We start from the raw sequence: 27,666 nt of genomic DNA, 5'->3' as shown, positions 1-27,666 counted from the left end.
ATATTTTTGTTCAGTATATGTTACCGTTGTTCAGGTAAAGGTTTTGGAGAGACACATCCTTTGGCTTTCTTAAGAAAGTGGTGTCTTTGGGCCTCCCGAGTGGCGCAGTGGTCTAAGGCACTTAGACCACAGCTTAGACCACAGCTAGCACTTCTAAGGCACTGCATCGAAGTGCTAGCTGTGCCACTAGAGATTCTGGGTTGGAGTCCAGACTCTGTCTCAGTGGTCTAAGACACTGCATCACAGTGCTAGCTGTGCCACTAGAGATTCTGGGTTGGAGTCCAGGCTCTGTCTCAGTGGTCTAAGACACTGCATCACAGTGCTAGCTGTGCCACTAGAGATTCTGGGTTGGAGTCCAGGCTCTGTCTCAGTGGTCTAAGACACTGCATCACAGTGCTAGCTGTGCCACTAGAGATTCTGGGTTGGAGTCCAGGCTCTGTCTCAGTGGTCTAAGACACTGCATCACAGTGCTAGCTGTGCCACTAGAGATCCTGGGTTGGAGTCCAGGCTCTGTCTCAGTGGTCTAAGGCACTGCATTACAGTGCTAGCTGTGCCACTAGAGATTCTGGGTTGGAGTCCAGGCTCTGTCTCAGTGGTCTAAGACACTGCATCACAGTGCTAGCTGTGCCACTAGAGATTCTGGGTTCGAGTCCAGGCTCTGTCGCAGCCGGCCACGACCGGGAGACCCATGGGGCGGCGGACAATTGGCCCAGCGTCGTCCGGGTTAGGGGAGGTTTTGGCAGGCAGGGATGTCCTTGTCCCGTTGCGCATTAGCGTCTCCTGTGGCGGGCCGGGCGCAGTGCACACTGACACAGTCGCCAGGTGTATGGTGTTTCCCCCGACACATTGGTGTGGCTGGCTTCTGGGTTAAGTGGGCATTGTGTAAATGAAATGTGTCAAGAAGCGGCTTGGTTGGGTTGTGTTTATCAGAGGACGCATGGCTCTCGACCTTCACCTCTCTCGAGTCCGTATGGGAGCACGGGAGACAAGACTGTAACTACCAATTGGATACCATGAAAAAGGGGTGAACAAAAGAGTGAAATGAAATACAAAAAGAAAATAGATAAAACAAGAAAAATGTATTAAAGAAAATGCTGTCAGCACTGAGCAATCTGAATAAACCTTGGCCTAGTCTCTTGGAAACATAATTTCCATTTAGCCTAAGTAAAATTGTCAATCCATGACAAAACATTCATCTGAAGCTCCCTACCGTAAATTCTAACCTTAACCATTACAGTAAGCATTTACATTTACATTTCAACGGGGTGTGGACGTCCCAAGGGTGCCAGATAGCACCAACCCTATCAGGAACCAGTCTGGCCCTTGACTAGTCAACACAGATGTTGAAGTATCTCAAATTCATCTGAAAATGTTCATTTTTTGTTAATTACAGTTCACATTCATACTGAAATTGTTGTGAGGTCAAGACATAGCAATGTCCTGTGTAAGCAAATAACCCATCTTATTTTTTTTATAGCAAGTAAACTGGACCTCAATTCGAGTGTTGTTGGCCGGTCCACAATTGTGCTATGGTGCAACAATACCACCATGTGGGTATAATACGAAACTGCAAGAGGTGAATATTTGCATTTCAATTGGTTCATGAACTTTCTATTATGGATATGATATTATCATGGGCGTTAATTACCTCCGTTATATGTGTGTCATGAGTCATCAAGACAGGTAATGAAAGTAACTATCAAAAATATTTCACCTGCAAAGCTCACTGACTGTGCTTGCTGATCTGTGAGAGCAATGATATCAATAAAACAATAATATCAAAATCTTTGTTTCACATCTTTGTGCGAGGGCTATTATGAATTATGCAAAATATTAATGGAAGAAATTATTCCCACGCGCCTAGCGTAAACTTGCACGGACCACCAGTGTCTATTCCATCTCACATCTTCGCCGTCTTCGTCACGTGGTGTTTTCAGGATCGAGCTGTGGGTGTGTCTTATCGCGTCCGGTTTCATTCATAACTAAGATCGGCATTTAACGCCCAAATTAAACTATGCGGAGAAGGCTGACGCTATTTGCGTGTGATGGACAGCGTCAAATGGACCACATGAAGTAACCCAGAATAAGGTGAGTGTGTCTCCATAGTGGGCTTTCGCTTTAATCCATACAGCCAATCCATCTGTTGCCTTTGATTTATGATGTAATTATATATTCTAGTAGAATGGAGGGATAGTGCACACTACAGATTGTAACCTACTCTGATACAGTTTACATGTAGTCATTCCAGCACTGCCCTATATATCTAGTAGGCTAGTTGGGGTAGTAGGGGATGTGATGTGGATAGGAATAGCGATCCATACTGTAGAATACAATTTACCACACATATTGCTGATAAATCTCGCCACACCATTGCGATGAAAATGATACAGCGATGTGAGGAGAGCACACGTCTGATTGTGAAGTTTGCCATAGCCTATGCAGTACAATAAGCACTTTATTTACATAAAAGGCAACAATAATTGCCGATGATGGTCAAATATATTCGATATTATATTTTGGTAATAATTCACACCGCTTGGCTGTTTACTGTAAGATGTGTGTCAAAAATAAGATGGTGCATAAATGTGCAACGACTTCCTTGATCAGCGGTTTCTCCGAAGAAAGGATGCTGAGATGAGCACTGTCTCAGCACCAACCCGAGGATAGAGCGCGCTTCGGTTATCATCAAAGGGGAAAGAAACTGGGGGGTTACTTCAATGCATGACGAGACATGATGTGACGTTATTTCAAATGTTTCATATGTTGAAAAGAATGTGCTAGAATATCCACTGACTTTCTTTTTGTTTCCGTGCCCATATTTCTGATGCCCAGAAAGCATGATATTATATGGATATTATAGTGAGGAACATTACGTTATTTCGGTCATAATTAAAAAGTTAGACAAAGCCTTTAATTAGGCTTAGTCCAAGGATCTGGATCACATCATTTAACTTTCACCTGCTGTGACACATCAGCCCTCATCTCTGATGTGGCAGGCTTCACTCACAGCAAGTGTACTAGACTTCTGCTGTTTCCTCAAGTACAGGCACATCCCTGATTATTTCAGGGACAATCTATAGTCATACAATGGTATGATTCCCCCAGAGGGGGATAAGGGAGGAGAAAGCTGCACTCACTAGATCACTTTGCCCTGAGGAAGTGTTCATCTTGGCACCATTTTTTTAGATTTAGTCTAGTCTTAGTCATTTTTATTAAAATATAATTATGTCTTAGTCACATTTTTGTCATTTGAATAATAATTTAGTTTAGTTATTGTCAAAATGACGAAAACAGTGGGCCATTTTAGTCAACTAAATGCCCTTTCATTTTAGTCACATTTGAGTTACATCATATTTGTATTGCCTCATTAACCTATAGTAAACATAAATCACTGACTTCCATGTGCACAAACATAGCATAACATCCTATCTCATGATTCTCTTCCCAACAGCCAAATGGGCAGAAGGGCACATTACTCAGCAGCAGATTAAAAATCACACCCCTTGACGGGTCTCCAGACGAACATTTCCTCCTGTTGGCACTAGTGCCACTAACTTTTTCAGTTGGTGGCACCAGCCCATGATTTGGTCGCACCATTTGTTTTCCCCTCGCTATCATGCAATAGAAAACATGTGTAATGACCTTCTAAAATACTTCACAGTGCTGTAGACTGTGTAGCCTTCCCTGTAGCTCAGTTGGTAGAGCATGGTGTTTGCAACACCAGGGTTGTGGGTTCGATTCCCACGGGGGGCCAGCACAGAAAAATAATGTATGAAATGAAATGTATGCATTCACTACTGTAAGTCGCTCTGGATAAGGGCGTCTGCTAAAATGACTAAAATGTAAAAAAATGTAACAGGCTACTGAGAAGGTAGGCTATTCAAGAAATCATGTCCAGTGTTTCATCTAGCATGTCCAAGCTCTTATGCAATATATTTTTATGTGCAAGTGCAACTTAATCCAGTTATAGTCATGAATTGTGGCTTGACTATAGGATATTGTTTTTATATTTGTATATTGTCTGAATTTTGTTGTTCAGTAGGGATGAATTTACCTGCATCTTTATGTGCATTACTGTCATAAGCTAATTTATTTTGGGTCTAATTCACCACATGAGGAAGTGAAAACTCAAAACACATTAGCTAGAACGGTAAGACTCAACATAATACTCACTGCTAGTAGTCACGTAAACAGTCAATTGAATGTCCTAAAAAGTGTTGCAGTTGTAGCCTGCTACCCTATGCGCTCTGACTGCATCACTTCTTGTTTTTAGTACAAACATTCATGTGTTGGAAATTCCAAATTGTTTGCATAGTCAACTTGCACACAGCACTGACACACACACTTACCACACCAGACATGCCGCCTTTTCACAGTCCCCATTCCAGAACAAATTCAAGGAAACTTACAGTATTATACAGAGCCATGATTGCATGGAACTCCCTTCAATCTTATATAGTGCAAGTGAACAGTAAACCTTGTTTCAAAAAACGAACAAAACAACACCTCACTGCACAATGCCTCTCCCCCATGTGACCTACTTGTTGTATGTACTGACATGTGACCTACTTGTTGTGTGTATGTACTGACATGTATATGTAACTGATAGACACACACACACACACACACACTACATGTTAATGTTTTTAATTTGTGTAAATTGTAAAGTATTTTGTCTGGTAATGTCTTTTTCGTTGTGTCTGTCCCCAGTAAGACTAGCTGTCACTATTGGCGTCGGCTAATGGAGATCCTAATAAAATCAACAACAACAACAAAATCACTCACAACGGCAGATACGCAATTCTTCATTTCGCGCTTTGTATCTTAAAGGCATAGTTGCTATATGAGCTCAATATTAAGAGATGACAAATAAAACATATACCCACAGAAAGCTGAGAACAAATGTAGTTGCTTCTAAGGTTTGTGTTTCTAGCGATTGGATTTTGAAATGTTATAAAATCAGAAGCCTTTTTTCTCTCTCCCGGAGCGCACATTGAGGGAGAGGGAGAGGAAGTGGCTCGCTCATCACAGTAGCAGGCCCCATCGAAAGATAAGTAAAGTGGCTCCAAACGTTGCCTATTTTTCTACCGGGAGCTTCTACCAACAGAAGATTATGGTGTGTGCCTTATTTGCATCAAGGTTGTGTTGCTGCCAAACCCTCCAAAAACTCTTGTCCAGTCCATTTACTAGTCAGATTTTAGGGACAGGTCAAAATGTACTGGGGAGGGGTGGTTCTAAATAGTGGAGGGTTGTCAAAGTTCTCTTTTTGCTATGGGGAGGGTTGTGGGTTTTTTGAGGGGGCACAGGGGAGGGTAGTCAAAAACAATGTCTTGACTTCTTTTTGATATTACCCTAATTAAGTTTAGAAACGTTGGTGAAGGTTTGGTATGGTGTGGCTATTATTAAGCTACAGCTACTGCAGGCCTATCATTTGAAGGGAAAGTGCCCTGGTGCTCCAACTGACTCCGACAGTTGGAAGAAGATTGTTTTAGGCCCACTAGATTTACACATATAATCTAACAATATATTGCTTATCTTTATACCAAATATTGAAGTAGAAAAAGTACAAATTACACTCCTTCTGTACGTCTGTATCTGTAGACGCAGTAGCCATCTGACATAAAGAAATGCATGTTGGTGTCGTAGCATGCCAACAGCATATATCTCTCTCTGGGTTAAACTATATATATATATATATATATATATATATATATATATATATACACACTACCGTTCAACCGTTTGGGGTCACTTAGAAATGCCCTTGTTTTTGAAAGAAAAGCACATTTGTTGTCCATTAAAATAACATAAAATTGATCAGAAATACAGTGTCGACATTGTTAATGTTGTAAATGTCTATTGTAGCTGGAAACGTCTGATTTTTAATCCAATATCTACATAGGCGTACAGAGGCCCATTATCAGCAACCGTCACTCCTGTGTTCCAATGGCACGTTGTGTTAGCTAATCCAAGTTTATCATTTTAAAAGGCTAATTGATCATTAGAAAACCCTTTTTCAATTATGTTAGCACAGCTGAAAACGGTTGTTCTGATTTAAAGAAGCAATAAAACTGTCCTTCTTTAGACTAGTTGAGTATCTGGAGCATCAGCATTTGTGGGTTCAATTACAGGCTCAAAAGAGCCAGAAACAAAGACCTTTCTTCTGAAACTCTTCAGTCTATTCTTGTTCTGAGAAATGAAGGATATTCCATGTGAGAAATTGCCAAGAAACTGAAGATCTGGTACAACACTGTGTACTACTCCCTTCACAGAACAGCGCAAACTAGCTCTAACCAGAATAAAAAGAAGAGTGGGAGGCCCAGGTACACAACTGAGCAAGAGGACAAGTACATTAGAGTTTCTAGTTTGAGAAACAGATGCCTCACAAGTCCTCAACTGGCAGCTTCATTAAATAGTGCCCACAAAACACCAGTCTCAACGTCAACAGTGAAGAGGCGACTCCGGGATGCTGGCCTTCTAGGCAGAGTTCCTCTGTCCAGTGTCTGTGTTCTTTTTCCCATCTTAATCTTTTCTTTTTATTGGCCAATCTGAGATGTGGCTTTTTCTTTGCAACTCTGAAGGCCAGCATCCCGGAGTCGCCTCTTCGATGTTGAGACTGGTGTTTTGCGGGTACAAAAAGTGTTGTAATTTCGGAATGGTTCACCCAATATGGATGAAAATACCCTCAAATTAAAGCTGACAGTCTGCCAATTTAACCTCATAATCATTATATAATTTCAAATCTAAAGTGCTGGAGTACAGAGCCAAAACAACAACAAAAATAATCACTGTCCCAAAACTTTTGGAGCTCACTGTATCATTCCCAAGATGGCGTAGCAGTGCAGACGTGTTTTGTTCGTCCTCTCGTGTACTTTTGTATTTTTCGTCCTTTTTTGTATATATATTTTGATTTTGATTTTCAATCTCTTTCCATTTTAACTCAATTATACCTTCCGGTAACCTGCCTCACCCAATGTGATACAGAACCGCTATTATTTGTAATTTTTAGACCTTATTTAGACCAGGCTAGGTAACACGGTCACCACCGATAAATCCATGATAATCGAAATTTCAATAAGCATTTCTCAACGGATGGCCATGCCTTCCTCCTGGCTTCTCCAACCCCGGCCAACAGCTCCGCCCCCCCTGCAGCTACTCGCCCAAGCCTCCCCAGCTTCTCCTTCACCCAAATCCAGATAGCAGATGTTCTGAAAGAGCTGCAAAACCTGGATCCGTACAAATCAGCTGGGTAAGACAATCTGGACCCTCTCTTTCTAAAACTATCCGCCGCCATTGTTGCAACCCCTATTACCAGTCTGTTCAACCTCTCTTTCGTATCGTCCGAGATCCCTAAAGATTGGAAAGCTGCCGCGGTCATCACCCTCTTCAAAGGGGGTGACACCCTAGACCCAAACTGTTACAGACCTATTTCCATCCTGCCCTGCCTATCCAAAGTCTTCGAAAGCCAAGTTAATAAACGGATCACTGACCATTTCGAATCCCACCGTACCTTCTCCGCTGTGCAATGCGGTTTCCGAGCCGGTCACGGGTGCACCTCAGCCACGCTCAAGGTACTAATGATATCATAACCGCCATCGATAAAAGACAGTACTGTGCAGCCGTCTTCATCGACCTGGCCAAGGCTTTCGACTCTGTCAATCACCGTATTCTTATCGGCAGACTCAATAGCCTTGGTTTTTCTAACGACTGCCTCGCCTGGTTCACCAACTACTTTGCAGACAGAGTTCAGTGTGTCAAATCGGAGGGCATGTTGTCCGGACCTCTGGCAGTCTCTATGGGGGTACCACAGGGTTCAATTCTCAGGCCGACTCTTTTCTCTGTATATATCAATGATGTCGCTCTTGCTGCGGGGGATTCCCTGATCCACCTCTACGCAGACGACACCATTCTGTATACTTCTGGCCCTTCCTTGGACAACTAACCTCCAAACGAGCTTCAATGCCATACAACACTCCTTCCGTGGCCTCCAACTGCTCTTAAACACTAGTAAAACCAAATGCATGCTATTCAACCGTTCGCTGCCCGCACCCGCCCGCCCGATTAGCATCACCACCCTGGACGGTTCCGACCTAGAATATGTGGACCACTACAAATACCTAGGTGTCTGGCTAGACTGTAAACTCTTCTTCCAGACTCATATTAAACATCTCCAATCCAAAATCAAATCTAGAATCGGCTTTCTATTTCGCAACAAAGCCTCCTTCACTCACACCGCCAAACTTACTCTAGTAAAACTGACTATCCTACCGATCCTCGACTTCGGCGATGTCATCTACAAAATAGCTTCCAATACTCTACTCAGCAAACTGGATGCAGTCTATCACAGTACCATCCGTTTTGTTACCAAATCACCTTATACCACCCACCACTGCGACCTGTATGCTCTAGTCGGCTAGCCCTCGCTACATATTCGTCGCCAGACCCACTGGCTCCAGGTCATCTATAAGACTATGCTTGGTAAAGCTCCACCTTATCTCAGTTCACTGGTCACGATAACAACACTCACCTGTAGCACACGTTCCAGCAGGTATATCTCACTGATCATCCCCAAAGCCAACACCTCATTTGGCCGCCTTTCATTCCAGTTCTCTGCTGCCAGTGACTGGAATGAATAGCAAAAATCGCTGAAGTTAGAGACTTTTATTTCCCTCACCAACTTTAAACATCAGCTATCTGAGCAGCTAACCGATCCCTGCAGCTGTACATAGTCCATCTGTACATTGCCCACCCTATCTACCTACCTCATCCCCTTACTGTTTTTATTTTATTTACTTTTCTGCTCTTTTTACACACCAGTATCTCTACATGCACATCTTCACATGCTGATTTATAACTCCAGTGTTAATCTGCTAAATTGTAATTACTTGCTCCTATGGCCTATTTATTGCCCACCTCCTCATGCCTTTTGCACACACTGTATATAGACTTTCTTTTTTTCTACTGTATCATTGACTTGTTTATTGTGTTATTGGCTTGTTTGTTTACTCCATGTGTAACTCTGTGTTGTTATCTGTGTCACACTGCTTTGCTTTATCTTTGCCAGGCCGCAGTTGTAAATGAGAACTTGTTCTCAACTTGCCTACCTGGTTAAATAAAGGTGAAATATATATATATTTTTTTTAAGTCAAATCAGGTAATGCCAAATTCCAGTCTGAAGGAAGTATGCTTTGAAATCATTTCCCTCAGTCATCAGGTGAATTTTTTTGTCACCCTCCCTTCTAACGAGTCCTCGTGAGCATCAGAGAGGGAAACAGAAGGCATGTATGTGTTCCTGAGAGTCGTAGCTTTCAGGAATGGGGTCATAATATTTTGTAGCTTAAGCCGTTCAAACGCTAGAGCCAAAATAATCAACATGCCACATGCGCGCTAGAAACCACCAAAAAACACCAGAAACCACACAATAGACAACCATCATAGTGCTTGTCATTTCAGCACTGAATGTCCGATTTTGGCAGAGATATTTTTTCAGATCTTTTATTCATGTTCAGTATTGATCAAAGGACCAATCTAAATGAATAAATGGGCCGCGAATTGCCACTGAAAAATAGGTGTCTGACTAATATTTTTGTCACTATTTTTGTTGACAAAATTAACACTGCCCTGAGGTCAACATAGAAATGCCATTCACTTTTCAATCCATGATAATATCATCAAGATTATTTATATTTCATAATATGTATGTATGTATGTATGTATGTATGTATGTATGTATGTATGTATGTATGTATGTATGTATGTATGTTTGAATCAATGGAGCGCATCTTACTTTCATGATGACCTTCTCAGCACTACTCCACAGTTCCTCCAGGTCAGGAGTAGTCAGCAGAGACAACCCCCTAACACACACACACACACACACACACACACACACACACACACACACACACACACACACACACACACACACACACACACACACACACACACACACACACACACACACACACAATTCTGTGTCCATGAATACAGCATGACAGCATGGGGTGGCAGGTAGCCTAGTGCTTAGAGCGTTGGACCAGTAACCGGAAGGTTATCCCTGAGCTGACAAGGTAAAAATCTGCACCTGTCATTGTAAATAAGAAAGTGTTCTTAACTGACTTGCTTGGTTAAAGAAAGGTAAATGTGTGTAAGACATCACAGGAACTCATTACATATGTGGCTAATGAGGGTTTTATGTGTTTCTAAGGGTAACATGAGCTGGTACAGTACCAGTCAAAAGTTTGGACACACCTACTCATTTAAGGGTTTTTCTTTATTTTTCCTATTTTATACATTGTAGAATAAAAATCCAAGACTTTTGGAAAAGCATTCCAGGTGAAGCTGGTTGACAGAATACATCAAGGCAGGGTGGCTACTTTGAAGAATCTATTTTGATTTGTTTAACACTCTTTTGGTTACTACATGATTCCATATGTGTTATTTCATAGTTTTGATGTCTTCACTATTATTCTACAATGTAGAAAATAGTACAAATAAAGAAAAACCCTTGAATAAATAGGTGTCTAAACTTTTGACTGGTACTGTATGTCCCGTCAATTTACAAGTAATTGGGTTTATGACTTTGCTGTTTGAAACATTTGAACTGGGCTGGTGGTTGTAGAAAGATCCTCGCTCTACCAAAGGACTGAGCAGGTTGGATGAGGTTTTGCGTAAAATGAGGTGCCCATATGGTGTGGGGATGTGACAAAGTTTTTCTGAGCATGAATCAGAGTTTTGCACACACACATTCATGCCAAAGAGATTATGTGGTAGTCTCTGATGAGAGTAGCGTATAGAGCAGATTATTGTATTGTAATACAATCAGAAGAACATGAGATTCGTGGGATTAGCCATCGCACGCACCCACACACCCGCATGCACACACGGTACACAATGTATACTGTATATGAGGTCAGTGCTGTCTCACTGCTAATGCATTCCACTTAAATGTAATACACACTAGTACTTTGGGGGGCAGGTAGCCTAGCGGTTAGAGCATTGGGCCAGTAACCGGAAAGGTTGCTGGATCGAATCCCCGAGCTGACAGGGTACAAACCTGTTGTTCTGCCCCTGAGCAAGGCAATTCCCTGGGTGCTGTGGATGTCGATTTAAGGCAGCCCCTGGAACTCTCTGATTCAGAGGAGTTGGGTTAAATGTGGAAGACACATTTCAGTTGAAGGCATTCAGTTGTACAACTGACTAGGTATTTCCCTTTACTTTGTTGTTCTAGGAGATTATCGTGAACATGTAAGACCTACAGAGCAGCAAGGGGAACTGCCCCTGCCTACCTTCAGACTGTGCTCAAATCCCACACCCCAACCCGAGCACTCCATTCTGCCACCTCTGGTCTCTTGGCCATCCCACCCCTATGGAGGTTCAGCTCACACTCAGCCCAGACAAAGCTTATATCTGTCCTGGCACTCCAATGGTGGAATGAGCTTCCCCCTGAAGCTAGGACAGAGGAGTCCATGCCCATCTTCTGAAAACATCTGAAACCCTACCTCTTCAAAGAGTATCTTAAATAAGACATCTCATTCTTACTCCCACCCCATAAAAAAAATACTTGCACTTGTCTATTCCTATTAGCCCTGACTTTGCTGATAACTTCTGTACTGAGGAAAGATGTGCTTACTACAACTATGTGGTTTTCTCACCTAGCTATGTTAAGATGAATGCACTTACTGTAAGTCCTTTAGATAAGTGGAGCACATGTTAAATCAGGCTCCAGACAGTATCAGTGCAGCCTGCACGCAAGAAAGAACTAGACTGGATAGTTTATGAGTATCTAAGTTCTCTTCTCCTCTCCCCTACCCTCTCTTCTCCTCTCCCCTACCCTCTCTTCTCCTCTCCCCTTTTCTGTCTGTCGTCCTCAGGGTTCACTCTCTCTGACCTGGACCATGAGCAATGACTCGCCTGTACTGACAAGCCTGACGGAGAACTCCACCGTAAGTACTGCACGTCTCTACCTCCTATCCTCTCTCCATCCATCTTGTGCTCTCCTACTTTATCTATCATCTCTCCAACTTCTCTTCATCCATCTCTCTCCATGCTATCTTCATCCTTTCTCCTACCTCTTTTCTCACACTTCTCCCTCTCTCTTTATCTCCCCACAATCTCCATTCAGTCTCTTCCCTCCATCCTCTCTCTCCATCCATCCTGTTTTTTCTCTCCATTGAGCCCCCAGTCTTTGTGCCCGTAACCCAGAAGCAGACATTGGGTTCAGTGGCTGGCTGCAGCCTGTCATGTCAGATTAGCCCAGTGGGTTTCAGTGGGTTAGTAATATGGTCTGCAGGTAGCCGGCCAGGGTTCATTGGGTTAGTAATATGGTCTGCAGGTAACCGGCCAGGGTTTCAGTGGGTTAGTAATATGGTCTGCAGGTAACCGGCCAGGGTTTCAGTGTGTTAGTAATATGGTCTGCAGGTAGCCGGCCAGGGTTTCAGTGGGTTAGTAATATGGTCTGCAGGTAGCCGGCCAGGGTTCATTGGGTTAGTAATATGGTCTGCAGGTAACCGGCCAGGGTTTCAGTTTGTTAGTAATATGGTCTGCAGGTAGCCGGCCAGGGTTTCAGTGGGTTAGTAATATGGTCTGCAGGTAGCCGGCCAGGGTTTCAGTGGGTTAGTAATATGGTCTGCAGGTAGCCGGCCAGGGTTTCAGTGGGTTAGTAATATGGTCTGCAGGTAGCCGGCCAGGGTTTCAGTGGGTTAGTAATATGGTCTGCAGGTAGCCGGCCAGGGTTTCAGTGGGTTAGTAATATGGTCTGCAGGTAGCCGGCCAGGGTTTCAGTGGGTTAGTAATATGGTCTGCAGGTAGCCGGCCAGGGTTCATTCGGTTAGTAATATGGTCTGCAGGTAACCGGCCAGGGTTTCAGTTTGTTAGTAATATGGTCTGCAGGTAGCCGGCCAGGGTTTCAGTGGGTTAGTAATATGGTCTGCAGGTAGCCGGCCAGGGTTTCAGTGGGTTAGTAATATGGTCTGCAGGTAGCCGGCCAGGGTTTCAGTGGGTTAGTAATATGGTCTGCAGGTAGCCGGCCAGGGTTTCAGTGGGTTAGTAATATGGTCTGCAGGTAGCCGGCCAGGGTTTCAGTGGGTTAGTAATATGGTCTGCAGGTAGCCGGCCAGGGTTTCAGTGGGTTAGTAATATGGTCTGCAGTGTCGTGTCTTTGGGGCACCATTAAAACCGAAGACTTATTTTTATCAAATATCTCTCTGTAATTATTATTACGCGATTAACTGATTAATCGTGTAACTGTAATTAACTAGGTTATACTTTTCCTAATATAACTTTCCTATATTATAACATTATATATTATATTATATTATATTATAGTATGTGACCGATTTATCTTCTGGTTTAAATGGTGTATTCTTTACCTCGTCAGTCTCATTCCAAATGTTGTAAATTGTTGTTATCTGCACAAACCCAGTCTTCACTAAGTCATCCATACATCAATTGTCTTAAAATAATTTATTTACTAAACTAAGTAATTCACAGAAAGCATACAAACAGTAGTTATTGTTACAAAGAAATGGTAGAGTAATGTGCCCTAGTGGGCTAAACCGGCATGGCGGCTTGTTAAACAAACAAGGGGGTTGGGGGCAGCGGAGAAGGCACAACAGAGTTGATAAATATTAACAATTGATATGCTAATCCTTTGCACATGAACGCTCACTCATTCGGGAACAATTGCAATCAATATATATTTACGCTCAGTGTGTCATCGGGATCCTTGTTGGATAGGTCGTTCTGTTGGAGAGTTCCCTCTCTCTCTCTCTCTTGGTTAGAATGGTTCTTTCAAAGCGACATTCATTAATGTCGTTATAGAATGGATGTTTCGTCGGTCTTCGTATTCAATGATACCGAATTTCTAGTTGCAGACTAGTAACTAATATCAAAGACTTGTTATTATTCTGTCGGTATCGATAGTCCAAAAGTTTAACCACGTGGTATGGTTAAAGTTCAGTAGAGGGATGCATGGTCAAACCTTGGCTCTCTCTTCTGAGGTAAGCTGGTCTGAAGAAAGACATTCTGGGTGGGGGTTTTATACTGAACATAGAAAATCTGTCACATGACGCCTTGTCCTGTCTGTGTCCCTGGGGGCGTGCCGATGACTGAGTTAAGATTTGTACAGAAATACAATTCTCTCACATTAACATCAGTACATACTGTAGCATCTCAACATATTCCAAATAGCTTTAATCTTATTAAATCATTTTATACAACCATTAGATGTAAGTCTCATCGCTGAGGCTAGTATATAAACCTTAGTATGGTAATATGGCCATATTGTCTCTAATGAGCCTCACAAAATTGTACCAAGCGGACCAGTTCGTAGCTGGATTCTTCACCGATCTTTTATACCTTCTCCAGAACATAAATGTCATTCGGTTCTCCAATTCTGTGAGGTGGAAGAATCCTTTGTTCTCTCCATGAAAACACTCTGTCTCTTTATACTGGGGCCATGAGGCAGGACATTCTCCTTTGAAATTTTACGACCGCCTTCACACAGCCTTGTGTCAGAAGTATAGAGGTCGGGGGATGGTGCATAGAAAACCCAGAGGGCAACGTCATGACAGCAGGTAGCCGGCCAGGGTTTCAGTGGGCTAGTAATATGGTCTGCAGGTAGCCGGCCAAGGTTTCAGTGGGTTAGTAATATGGTCTGCAGGTAGCCGGCCAGGGATTCAGTGGGTTAGTAATATGGTCTGCAGGTAGCCGGCCAGGGTTTCAGTGGGCTAGTAATATGGTCTGCAGGTAGCCAGCCAAGGTTTCAGTGGGTTTGTAATATGGTCTGCAGGTAGCCGGCCAGGGATTCAGTGGGTTAGTAATATGGTCTGCAGGTAGCCGGACAGGGTTTCAGTGGGTTAGTAATATGGTCTGCAGGTAGCCGGCCAGGGATTCAGTGGGTTAGTAATATGGTCTGCAGGTAGCCGGCCAGGGATTTAGCTGCTCCCACTGATTGATTGTGTTGTTCTTACTGTTGAGCTGAGTTTGTAAAAACAGCAGATTGCATTATTACACTAGTCACTCTGGCAGTGGAGAAGGTGTGTGTGATGATGTCGATTTAAGGTAGCCCCACGCACCTCTTTGATTCGGAGTGGTTGGGTCAAATGCAGAAGACACATTTCAGTTGTACAACTGACTAGGTACTCCCCTTTCCCTGTTACTACGCCGTAACACACTGTACTCCATCCCCACCTCACTGTCTAGACCTACACACAGTCTTTACATGAGTCCCCCTCCTGCTGAACCTATATACTAATGGATGAACCCTGTGTGATAGGTTATTCACTAATACACTTTCCAAGGTCAAACAATAGGCACACAATTATTTTTGTTTCATTAGCGAATCTAGCGATGCTTTGATCCGAGGCCTGGTTATGCTAGCAGCTAATGTGACGCCAGCTGTTTTCATTCTCAGAAGGGCATTCAATTGGAAACCATGGCTCCCTCTCCCTCCCAGTCATTCCTCGTAGAAAATATCCGCTCAGTTGCTGGATTGTGTGTGTGATTGGAGTTAACAGGTTGACAATGTTTGATTGATGGGTGGTGTTCTGGAACTTTCCCCAGAAGCTCATTCTGAGGGTTCCAAACTCCTCTGAGGGAAATGTAGAGTTGCAGACACAGATCCTTCCCCTATCTCTACATTCTTTCGTCTCTGTCTGTCTCTCACTCTTCCGTCTCACTCTCTCCATCTCGCTCTCTCTCTATCCCACCCCCTCCCTCTCAGGGGTGCATTAGTTATTAACTCAGTATACAGTAATACTGTGTGGAACAGTAATACTGTGTGGAATTTCTAGGTTGACCTTGTTGTTCCCTCAGTCAAGGTTATGAATCACTGTAGACTCTTGTGATCTAGAGGGCTTCCCCATCCATAGTATGGAGTGTTCTGTCTTTCACTCAATCACCAATCTTAGCATGACAGAGCACATTTGATATCACAGCCAATCCCTTACTGTCCTCTCTGTTTTAATCATAGCGTAATTAGAGTAGAGGGGTGTGTTAAATGAAATTCAATATAGAACTGCTTCGTCATTGGCTTTTAATGGCCCTCCATTATCAGAATCAGTCCATAATAGAACATCAGCAGAAAGTCTGCTTCTCACTGCTTACCACGGTCTGACTGTCTCCTCCTGATGATGCCGCCCTGTCGCCCCTCCTCTCTCCTCTTCTCTCTCTCTCTCCTCCTCTCCTTGTCTCACCCTCTCTCCTCTCTCCTCCTCTCCCCCGTCTCTCCCCTCTCTCCTCCTCTCCCCCGTCTCTCCCCTCTCTCCTCCTCTCCTCCTTTCCCCCTCTCTCCCCCTCTCCTCTACATCTTCCCTCCTTTTCGCCACCCATTTCCATTTTTAGCGTGCAGAGTCCTCATTTTCCCCTCAGTCAGATGAGCAGGGAAATTGAATTAAAGGTCTCATTGACGTTTCGATTCTAATCCTGAGGATCACTTAGGGAAGACAGAGCACGTTAATCACAAAGTACAGAGAAGAGCAGTTGCGCAACATTACTGTATGTGTGCATGTGTGGCTTACATCTTTCTGTATCAACGCAACTCCTTACTAAACATTACACTGCAGAGCTGACACAGTAATGGGACAAAAATATTTCTTTGACTTCAAAAGGAAAATGATATTTTTCCCAGCAGCACTAGTCATGTAGCTGAGATGTTGGCTTGGCACAGTAGATTCACACGCATTCACACAAACATGGTGTGAAAACATAATGCATTTCAAAAGATTACTGTACTGCAGGCTATCTATTCAATCATTGATTGACAATACAATACATTATGACGCACAACAGTAATGCAAGGCAAAACCCTTTAATGGGATACAAAGTTTGAAATACAATAGATTTTCTATCATATTTTTGTCACCTATCCAGTCATTTCAGATCTGTGTACACTGAAAGTGTTAGCCACGGGGGTAAGCTGCTAGGCTAAATTAAACCTGAAGAGTCACACCCAGTTTCTCCAGATAGAAGTTCCCTTAACCAAAGATCTATTTGGGAAACTTTTACCGACTCCCATTGGTTGAAAGGGGTAGTGTCTAGGGTAAGGTACGAAGAGTGGAAATGGTACTAGGCCTCTGACCCTTATGGTCCTTCCCTCTATACAGGAGGTGCCAGTGTCGGCAGGACGGGTGGAGGACTATGTGATCCTGCTGGTCCTGCTGTGTGTGTTCGCTGGAGGTTCACTGATCCTTCTCTCCGTGCTGTTGCTGTTCTGTCACCGTTGCTCTGTGGGCAGCCGCCGCTACTCCAGGTACCACACACTTCTCACCTCTACAGTAACCACACCTACAGCATTATAGGTCATGTCACTGGCTCTAACTCTGATTAACCCAAAGCGTATTATGTATTAACAAAACTGTGGCACGTCTGCACAAAGAGATTAGGAGACACAGTGTTCAAGTGATTAGGATAGAAATGGATTACTGCTCAGAGTGAAATCAAAATGAGCATTAAATCTTTGATGCCTGGAGACAGTTCTATTTTTGACCGCAAAGGGCAAAGAGACAGTACCAATAACACTCCCTTTCTCCCTCTTTTCTCCCTCTTTCTGTCCTCTGTATGCAGGGCCAGTGATGATCCAGAGAAGACTAATACCACCTATGTGGAGGATTCACAGCCCACACAAGGTAAGGAGGATGTACATTCTACTTCCGTTTAGACACAATGTTTTTATTAAAACCATAGAAACTGACACCTTCTCCTTAAATGTTCTCCTCTCCTCTCTCCAGACATCACTATAAGGCTAGATGAGTCAGATGCTCTCTCACCGTCTAGCTGCCATGATGAAGATACAGACAGGTTCATGTCCACCTGCTCTACTGGCCGCCGTGTCTCCTTCAATGAGTCAGCTCTTTACGAAAAGGAGAGCAAGACTCAGGACAAAGGACGCAGGTACAGGACAATGTTATTTACAAAATGGCTGCCGTCTATCACTCAGGTTGATGTTGCAACACAAGTACAGATTGGTGGTGGAAGTGGAGAGTCGTCTCCATACAATGTTAAGTCTTTTGAAGCAAGGTCTTCCTTGAAAAACAATCTCTTTATCTCAATGGAAACTTGGGACTGAATTAAATGTAGATACCATTTCCTTCCTACTCAGATACACCCTCACAGAAGGGGACTTCCATCACCTGAAGAAGGCCCGTCTGACCCACCTCCCCCTGGCCCCCCCTCCCTCTACCCTGAAGATCCTCACCATCATGGAGTGTGAGTCTACAGAGAGCAGCAGCCTCAACGTCAACGAACCACCCACTCCCAAACTCCCACTGTACCCCCTCTACCAGGTAAACATCCACATTTTACATTTAGCATGATTACTTTTCCATGGCAAAAAAAACATAGCATTTATTGGTTAGGGGCATTAGAACTTCAGGTGTCTGGGAAGATAGATAAATATCTAGCTGACTCAACTACTCAACCAGAGGTGGTTGGTAGGATGGTTGGAGGATCTATAGGAAGACTCATTGTAATGGCTAGAAGGGAATCGATAGAACGGAGTCCATATGTTTAATGTGTTTGACTCTGTTCCATTGATTCCATTCCAACCATGACAATGAGCCCATCCTCCGATAGCTCCTCCCACCAGGATCCTCTGTACTCAACCTACTATACAACCTTGCGATTGCTTTTCCCTGATCATCCTAACTGAACCTCGTGTGTTGTGTAGTCTTCTGAGAGGGCTGGGCCCGCCTGGTTGGGCCAGAGCTCTGGTAGTGCCCTCCCTGGAGACATCCACCACTACATCCTACTGGACTCCAGACTCAACCACAGTCCACCAATCCTGTGCCCCCCAACCCCCCGCTCCAGAACCGTGAGTATTATACATGACTTTATACACACACCACTACAGACTCTGATGAAGAGCTATCACTCTATTTCGGAACCCCGCATGCCCCTTGGTGACAGGGGTTCGAGCCCCCACTTGGTTGTCCTTAAAACCCTTTCCTTGACCCTCTCTATATGTACATTATCTCTATATGACCATTATCTCTATATTTACGTTATCTACCGATCTCTACTTATACTCTGCTTTGACAGACGGAGGCCGTAGGGGATGGACCATGGGTTAGGACAGAAGGAGAGAGGGAGATTACAGGGACGAGAGGAGTGAGGGGAACGTCTCCGGCCCCCGTCCACCGGGGTTCCGTTCTGCACTTCTTCTGCAAACTGAGACGGCATGCCAGCTTGGAGGGGGCCGGGCCTTACTTCAGGAAGTGGAAGTTTGACAGCAGCCATCGTGCCGCCAGTCTAGACGCGAAAGGTGAGAGGTCATGTAGCTAGGCTAGAGGCATGCGTCTGGTTTTATTAAGTTAACCTATTTGGGATAGGGGGCAGTATTTTCACGGCCGGATAAAAAACATACCCGATTTAATCTGGTTACTACTCCTGCCCAGAAACTAGAATATGCATATAATTAGTAGATTTGGATAGAAAACACTCTAAAGTTTCTAAAACTGTTTGAATGGTGTCTGTGAGTATAACAGAACTCATATGGCAGGCCAAAACCTGAGAAGATTCCATACAGGAAGTGCCCTGTCTGACAATTTGTTGTCCTTCTGTAGCATCTCTATCGAAAATACAACATCTCTGCTGTAACGTGACATTTTCTAAGGCGTCCATTGGCTCTCAGAAGGCGCCAGAAAGTTGAATGACGTCTCTCCTGTTCACTGCCTGAGTGGTCAGGCAGTGAACAGTGACACTGGAGATGCGCGTTCATGTGAATTCTTTTCTTTTTCTTTCAGCCTTTGAATGAATACAATGTCGCCCGGTTGGAATAGTATCGCTATTTTACGAGAAAAATAGCATAAACATTGATTTTAAACAGCGTTTGACATGCTTCGAAGTACGGTAACTTCGGATAGTGACCTGAACGCACGAACAAAACGGAGCTATTTGACTATAACTATGGATTATTTGGAACCAAAACAACATTTGTTGTTGAAGTAGAAGTCCTGGGAGTGCATTCTGATGAAGAACAGCAAAGGTAATCCAATTTTTCTAATAGTAATTCTGAGTTTAGTGAGCACCAAACTTGGTGGGTGTCAAATTAGCTAGCCTGTGATGGCCGAGCTATCTACTCAGAATACTGCAAAATGTGCTTTCGCCGAAAAGCTATTTTAAAATCTGACACCGCGATTGCATAAAGGAGGTCTGTATCTATAATTCTTAAAATAATTGTTATGTTTTTTGTGAACGTTTATCATGAGTAATTTAGTAAATTCACCGGAAGTTTGCGGTGGGTATGCTAGTTCTGAACATCACATGCTAATGTAAAAAGCTGGTTTTTGATATAAATATGAACTTGATTGAACAAAACATGCATGTATTGTATAACATAATGTCCCAGGAGTGTCATCTGATGAAGATCATCAAAGGTTAGTGCTGCATTTAGCTGTGGTTCTGGTTTTTGTGACATATATGCTTGCTTTGAAAATGGCTGTGATTATTTTTGGCAGGGTACTCTCCTGACATAATCTAATGTTTTGCTTTCGCTGTAAAGCCTTTTTGAAATCGGACAATGTGGTTAGATTAACGAGAGTCTTGTCTTTAAAATGGTGTAAAATAGTCATATGTTTGAGAAATTGAAGTTATAGCATTTTTTAGGTATTTGTATTTGGCGCCACGCTCTACCATTGGATATTGGTGAGGCGTTCCGCTAGCGGAACATCTGTCCCTAAAAAGTTAAACTTTTTGGACTAATGTGAAATGTAAAGGTAATTTCCAATTGAGCCGACATACGGTGCATTCAAAAAGTATTCAGACCCCTTGCCTTTTTCCACATTTTGTAACGTTACAGCCTTATTCTAAAATGTATTAAATAGTTTACCATAAAGGCCTGATTGGTGGAGTGCTGCAGAGATGGTTCTCCTTCTGGAAGGTTCTCCCATCTCCACAGAGGAACTCTGGAGCTCTGTCAGAGTGACCATCAGGTTCTTGGTCACCTCCCTGACCAAGGCCCTTCTCCCCCTATTGCTCAGTTTGGCCGGGTGGACAGCTCTAGGAAGAATCTTGGTGGTTCCAAACTTCTTCCATTTACAAATGATGGAGCCCACTGTGTTCTTGGGGACCTTCAATGCTGCAAAAATGTTTTTGTACCCTTCCTCAGATTCGTGCCTCGACACAATCCTGTCTCGGAGCTCAACGGTCAATTCCTTCGACCTCATGGCTTGGTTTTTGCTCAGACATGCACTGTCAACTGTGGGACCTTATATAGACAGGTGTGTGCCTTTCCAAATCATGTCCAATCAATTGAATTTACCACAGGTGGACTCTGTCTACAATCAAGTTGTAGAAATATCTCAAGGATGATCAATGGAAATAGGATGCACATGAGATCAATTTTGAGTCTCATTGCAAAGGGTTTGAATACTTATGTAAATAAAGAATTTCTTAAAACCTGTTTTTGCTTTGTCACTATGGGGTATTGTGTGTAGATTGATGAGGAAAATGTTTTATTTAATACATTTTAGAATAAGGTTGTAACGTAACAAAATGTGGAAAAAGTCAAGGGTTCTGAATACTTTCCGAATGCACTGTGTGCAGCGTTTACCGTGAATGCAGTCTCCGCGAATGCGGAAACAATGTCAGTGGCACCATAACGCTGATTTTCTGCGCTACTGATTGAATTGAGTTCTAAACTGCTTTGGAATCAGTTGTGTGTGTGTGTGTGTGTGTGTGTGTGTGTGTGTGTGTGTGTGTGTGTGTGTGTGTGTGTGTGTGTGTGTGTGTGTGTGTGTGTGTGTGTGTGTGTGTGTGTGTGTGTGTGTGTGTGTGTGTGTGTGTGTGTGTGTGTGTGTGTGTGTGTGTGTGTGTGTGTGTGTTTCCCCCAGGCTCTCCTAAGAGACGTCCATTCCAGAGACAGAGAGCAGCCAGTGATAACACAGACCCAACTGAAGAGGACTCACCCCCTCCTCACCCTTCTCCCCCTCTCCGCCGTGACATCATCCAGCCCCTCCCCCCCGCACACAGCCAGAGCAGCGGCCTCCAGCGTCTCTCTGCAGGGTCGCTATCGTCCCCCACCTGCCCACCCTCACCCTGTCTCAGCAGGTACCATTCACAGACGCTTACTTCTAACAAACAGTATTATACTCATATCGGTTATAGGGGTACCCATTGAATCTGAATACATCATAGGATCAATTCTGTAACTGAACTACTTTTGATAAGTGCAGTGTGTTAAGAAAGATAAGAGACAGGCAGGTGATAAATAAAACATGTGGGTGTTGTTTGATGGTGAATCTACCTGATGTGTCTCTGTTTCTCTGTCTGTGTCTCTGTCTCTGTCTCTCTCTGTCTCTCTCTCTGTCTCTCGCTCTGTCTCTCTCTCTCTCTGTCTCTGTCTCTGTCTCTCTCTCTGTCTCTGTCTCTCTGCAGGTTAGAGGTGGAGGCGGTGGTAGAGACTGCCAGCAGCAGCAGGACAGAGAGAAACGCAACTCACCCTCCACCAGAGCCCCCTGAGACCAAAGAGAGAGGGCAAGAGCCTGGGGAGGAAGCGACGGGAACAGGGACAGGGTTATGGAGAGAAGATGGGGCAGTGACAAGAACAGAAGCAAGAGAGGAGGTCAATGAATGGGTTGGGCCAGGAGAAGAGTCAGATGAAGATGAAGAGGAAGAGACAGATATTTTAGGGACAGAACAAAGGGTGGGTATGGGATCAGAGATAATGGAAGGTCTGTGTGCAGACGAAGCCCAAGAGGGAGGAGAAAGTTTCCAGGCAGAGCTAGGAGCTGAGGCAAGGATAAGGGCAAGGACTAAGGATGGGTTGGGGGCCACTCCAAATACAGAAGCAGGGATGGGGGTAAGAGCCAAGACAGGGGTAGGGGCTGTTCTGGGAACAGAAAGAGAGGTCGAGATAGGAGACAGGTTTGAGTCAACGTTAGAGGTGGGGGCAATAACAGGGGCAGAATTAGAAGTTGAGGCAGGGCTAGGGGCATCAGGGGTGAGGATAAAGGCAGATTCTGGATCAGGGTTAGAAGGGGTGCTAAGTGCTGGAGCAGGGCCAGGGTTATGGGAAGATCCAGGGCCTCGATCAAGGTTTGGGTCTGGGGTGTGTATCAGTCGACAGGAGAGCTCTGAGACCCAGCCCTCTCTGTACAGAGACATCTGGAGCCTGCGAGCCTCTCTGGAGCAGTATGCCTCCTCTGACCAGAGCAGCACAGACAGGGAGTCCATACGCAGCGACGCCGACAGCGTGTGTTCACTAGGAGGCGCTGCAGCCCGGTCCGGCTTTGCTGCCTGCCTCTCCCAGGACCTTGGCGACGAACTGGAGGAAGAATGGGAGTATGGGGACACGGGAAGGGAGGGGGGAGACAGAGGACAGAGGGAGACAGAGGGGGAGGCAGAATACAGGGACACTGGAAGAAAGATTGGGCACAGGGGGGTCCAGAGGAGAGATAGTGAGGGGGGAGGAGGAGGAGAAGGGGGAACCGGGGTAGGAGGAGGAGGTGAAGGGGAGGCGGGCAGCCGGAAGCTCCTGCAGATGGACAGTGGGTACACGTCCATTGAGGCTCCGATGCGGGCCCCTGAGGAGCTGAGGCTGTTCGGCGCCCCTGTAGGCCCTCGAGGGAAGACGGCGTCGGAGAGAAGGCTGTTCTTCACCAGCTCTGGGAGGAAGGGCACCGTGTGTGAGAGCTTCGAGGCCAAGGTGTTCCAGGAGGAGCTGGAGGATGAGATGGGAAAGAGTACTGAGGGGGAAGAGAAACCTTTAAAGAGGTCCCCAAGGTCCACTAATGGAGGAAAGACGCTTATTCTCAAAGAACCACCACAATCGGTATCACCACTAAAATCGCTACAACTGCAACAACCGCCGCTACAGTCGCCCCAACCCCAACCCATTCCCTCGCCACGGCCCGTACGCCTCCGTCGGCGTGACTACAGCATAGACGAGAAGACGGACGCACTGTTCAACGAGTTCCTGCGTCACGATCCCCGCTTCGACCAGCAGGAGTCGCCACTGCGCTCCCGGCACCGCTCGCGCATCCACCTTCGCAAGCAGTGGCAGCGCCACAAGCAGTACAGCGACCCGGGGTCTGGTGCTGGGGTGCGCTACTCTCCCTCTCTGGAGAGGCAGAGTTTCAGACCCTTACGGAGGGGCGACAGTGCGGGATACCCTCTAGACACACGCTATCACAGCACGCTGTCTCGTATCGCCAGCGCAGCCGACGAGGAGACCAGTGAGGGGGCGGCTAGTGAGGGAGCAACCAATGAGGGTGCGGCCTGTGAGGGTGCGGTGGATGAGAGCACAGATGTTAAGGATTCAACCAATCAGGGCACAGGGAATGAGACTGTAGCCAATCAGGACGCAGCTAGTCTGTCATCTGACACACTGAGGGCTGAGGTCAGTGGGATGGACCCGAGGGTAGACAATTACAACAACAACAGTAGCCAAGCTTTGACTCTATCAGAGAGTTACTCCTCTGTCCCCACACAGAACCCTCCTGTGGCTCTCCCTAAGTCCCTGAAAGACTCCCACATAGATCCCCCTATTCTCCACATTGAAGACCCTGAATCCCCAGGTTTAAATCCCCATCCTCAGCCCCAGGCTCAGGCTCCATCCCCTTGCCTGTCTGATAAGCTTTCTGTGACCCTGGAGGACAGGCTCTACACTGGGCTGTGGAGGACAGGGCAGGGTCAGGGAGGACCAGAGTATGTGGTTGGAGCCATCTCCCTCTCCTCTTCCCCTGAGCCCTCCAGCCCTGTGTAGCCGGCTGACTTTTCACTCCTCCAGTCATGTTCATGTCATCTCACTTCAGTTCATTCAATGGATGACTTTGTTCTATTTCTACTATATAGCATTAAATAAACAAAATACCTTCCCACATGTAAGTGACCCACCCTTTTCTCTGGCTTTGAACACTTCCTCATGACTGACATCCCTTCCTGTATAGGCATCTGCATTGCTTGCTGTTTGGGGTTTTAGGCTGGGTTTCTGTACAGCACTTTGTGACATCGGCTGATATAAAAAGGGCTTTATAAATACATTTGATTGATTGACCTTAACCCCTACCCTAACCATAACCCTAACCCTTACTTAACCTTAACCGTTTTAAATTTCAACTTCAATTGGGTGATGTCAGAGTTGGCACGTCCCAAGGATACCGTTTAGACTTATAGGCTCTGATACAAGTTTCTTGACTGATACTTTACCCAGCTCATATGATATGACAATATGGCTATTGGCTGCACTCTCTATTCTCTTCCAGTGTGATTCCCTACTTACCATGAAACTAGGTGCTGTGGCATCTTTTCTGGTAGACTATGAAAGATAGAAATCTACGACCTTAGATTTCCATAGTTACCTGTATATTCTTGCTTTAGATAGATATTGATCTCGGTTAACCCAGAACTAAAACCTTGCGTAAATTGGTCAACAGTAGTTGTCACGAATGGATATCTATGTCAGTAATGTCATTGTTGATAAAGTCCAAACTTGTTTTGCATGTCAGTAATCAAGTTTTCAAGATATATAACTTTCAAAATATAGATATACAGCTGGTATGATGCATTTTGAAACATATATCTTGAAAACTTGATTACTGACATGCAAAACATGTTTGGACTTTATCAACAATGGAATGAAACAAATACCAAAATATCATTTTTGGGTGGTATTTTCCTTTAAGCACTGCCTTCACCCCAATCCTGACGCTCCAAATAACCAGTGATGAAAACCCAAAGACCAGAACTTTGTCCCATGCAGCCCTTCCCTTCGTGACAGATTATACGGTTTTACGAGAGATTAGATAGCTATCCTTGTTAGGAGATTAGATATCCAATTCCTAGCTAGATTGTTGCTAGTATTTAAACACGCCCCTATCCATATTGACGGGACGGCAGTGGAGAAGGTGGAAAGCTTCAAGTTCCTCGGTATACACATCACTGACAATCTGAAATGGTCCACCCACACAGACAGTGTGGTGAAGAAGGCGCAACAGCGCCTCTTCAACCTCAGGAGGCTGAAGAAATTTGGCTTGGCCCCTAAAATCCTCACAAACTTTTACAGATGCACAATTGAGGACATCCTGTCGGGCTGTATCACTGCCTGGTACAGCAACTGCACCGCCCACAACCACAGGGCTCTCCAGAGGGTGGTGCGGTCTGCCCAACACATCACCAGGGGAAACTACCTGCCCTCCAGGACACCTACAGCACCCGATGTCACAGGAAGGCCAAAAAGATCATCAAGGACATCAACCACCCGAGCCACTGCCTGTTCACCTCGCTGTCATCCAGAAGGCGAGGTCAGTACAGGTGCATCAAAGCAGGGACCGAGAGACTGAAAAACAGCTTCTATCTCAAGGCCATCAGACTGTTAAATGACCATCACTAGCCGGCTTCCACCCGGTTAAGCAACCCTGCACCTTAGAGGCTGCTGCCCTATGTACATAGACTTGAAATCACTGGCCACTTTAATAATGGAACACTAGTCACTTTAATAATGTTTAAATAACGTTTACATATTGCTTTACTCATCTCATATGTATATACTGTATTCTATTCTACTGTATTTTAGTCAATGCCACTCCAACATTGCTCGAGCTAATATTTATATATTTCTTAATTTCATTCTTTTACTTTTAGATTTGTGTGTATTGTTGTGAATTGTTAGATACTACTGCACTGTTGGAGCTAGGAACACAAGCATTTCACTACACCTGCAATAACATCTGCTAAATATGTGTACAGTGAGGGAAAAAAGTATTTGATCCCCTGCTGATTTTGTACGTTTACCCCCTGACAAAGAAATGATCAGTCTATAACTTTAATGGTAGGTTTATTTGAACAGTGAGAGACAGAATAACAACAAAAAAATCCAGAAAACACATGTCAAATGTTATAAATTGATTTGCATTTTAATGAGGGAAATAAGTATTTGACCCCCTCTCAATCAGAAAGATTTCTGGCTCCCGGGTGTCTTTTATACAGGTAACGAGCTGAGATTAGGAGCACACTCTTAAAGGGAGTGCTCCTAATCTCAGTTTGTTACCTGTATAAAAGACACCTGTCTACAGAAGCAATCAATCAATCAGATTCCAAACTCTCCACCATGGCCAAGACCAAAGAGCTCTCCAAGGATGTCAGGGACAAGATTGTAGACCTACACAAGGCTGGAATGGGCTACAAGACCATCGCCAAGCAGCTTGGTGAGAAGGTGACAACATTTGGTGCGATTATTCACAAATGGAAGAAACACAAAAGAACTGTCAATCTCCCTCGGCCTGGGGCTCCATGCAAGATCTCACCTCGTGGAGTTGCAATGATCATGAGAACGGTGAGGAATCAGCCCAGAACTACACGGGAGGATCTTGTCAATGATCTCAAGGCAGCTGGGACCATAGTCACCAAGAAAACAATTGGTAACACACTACGCCGTGAAGGACTGAAATCTTGCAGCGCCCGCAAGGTCCCCCTGCTCAAGAAAGCACATATACATGCCCTTCTGAAGTTTGCCAATGAACATCTGAATGATTCAGAGGACAACTGGGTGAAAGTGTTGTGGTCAGATGAGACCAAAATAGAGCTCTTTGGCATCAACTCAAATCGCCGTGTTTGGAGGAGGAGGAATGCTGCCTATGACCCCAAGAACACCATCCCCACCATCAAACATGGAGGTGGAAACATTTATGCTTTGGGTGTGTTTTTCTGCTAAGGGGACAGGACAACTTC

The 27,666-nt window shown here is 44.6% G+C and overlaps 1 protein-coding gene across 1 annotated transcript; it reads left to right on the top strand.

Annotated features, from left to right (window-relative positions):
• Positions 1 to 1,952: 1,952 nt before the first annotated feature.
• LOC106569547 (uncharacterized) lies at positions 1,953 to 27,075 on the top strand. The gene is made up of 10 exons (XM_014141007.3): positions 1,953 to 2,088; positions 11,874 to 11,945; positions 17,106 to 17,251; positions 17,566 to 17,627; positions 17,730 to 17,892; positions 18,101 to 18,284; positions 18,668 to 18,811; positions 19,039 to 19,261; positions 21,831 to 22,047; positions 22,375 to 27,075. The coding sequence occupies exons 2-10, from the start codon at positions 11,898 to 11,900 to the stop codon at positions 24,701 to 24,703; spliced, it is 3,516 nt and encodes a 1,171-aa protein (XP_013996482.3). The 5' UTR covers positions 1,953 to 2,088; positions 11,874 to 11,897; the 3' UTR covers positions 24,704 to 27,075.
• The last annotated feature ends 591 nt before the right edge of the window (positions 27,076 to 27,666 follow it).

Source organism: Salmo salar, chromosome 14 (assembly GCF_965601325.2).
Source record: "Salmo salar chromosome 14, fSalSal1, whole genome shotgun sequence".
Taxonomy (NCBI): Eukaryota; Metazoa; Chordata; class Actinopteri; order Salmoniformes; family Salmonidae; genus Salmo; species Salmo salar.
The sequence above is the reverse complement of the archived record's forward strand: the minus strand, read 5'-3'. Positions and strand labels throughout refer to the sequence as shown.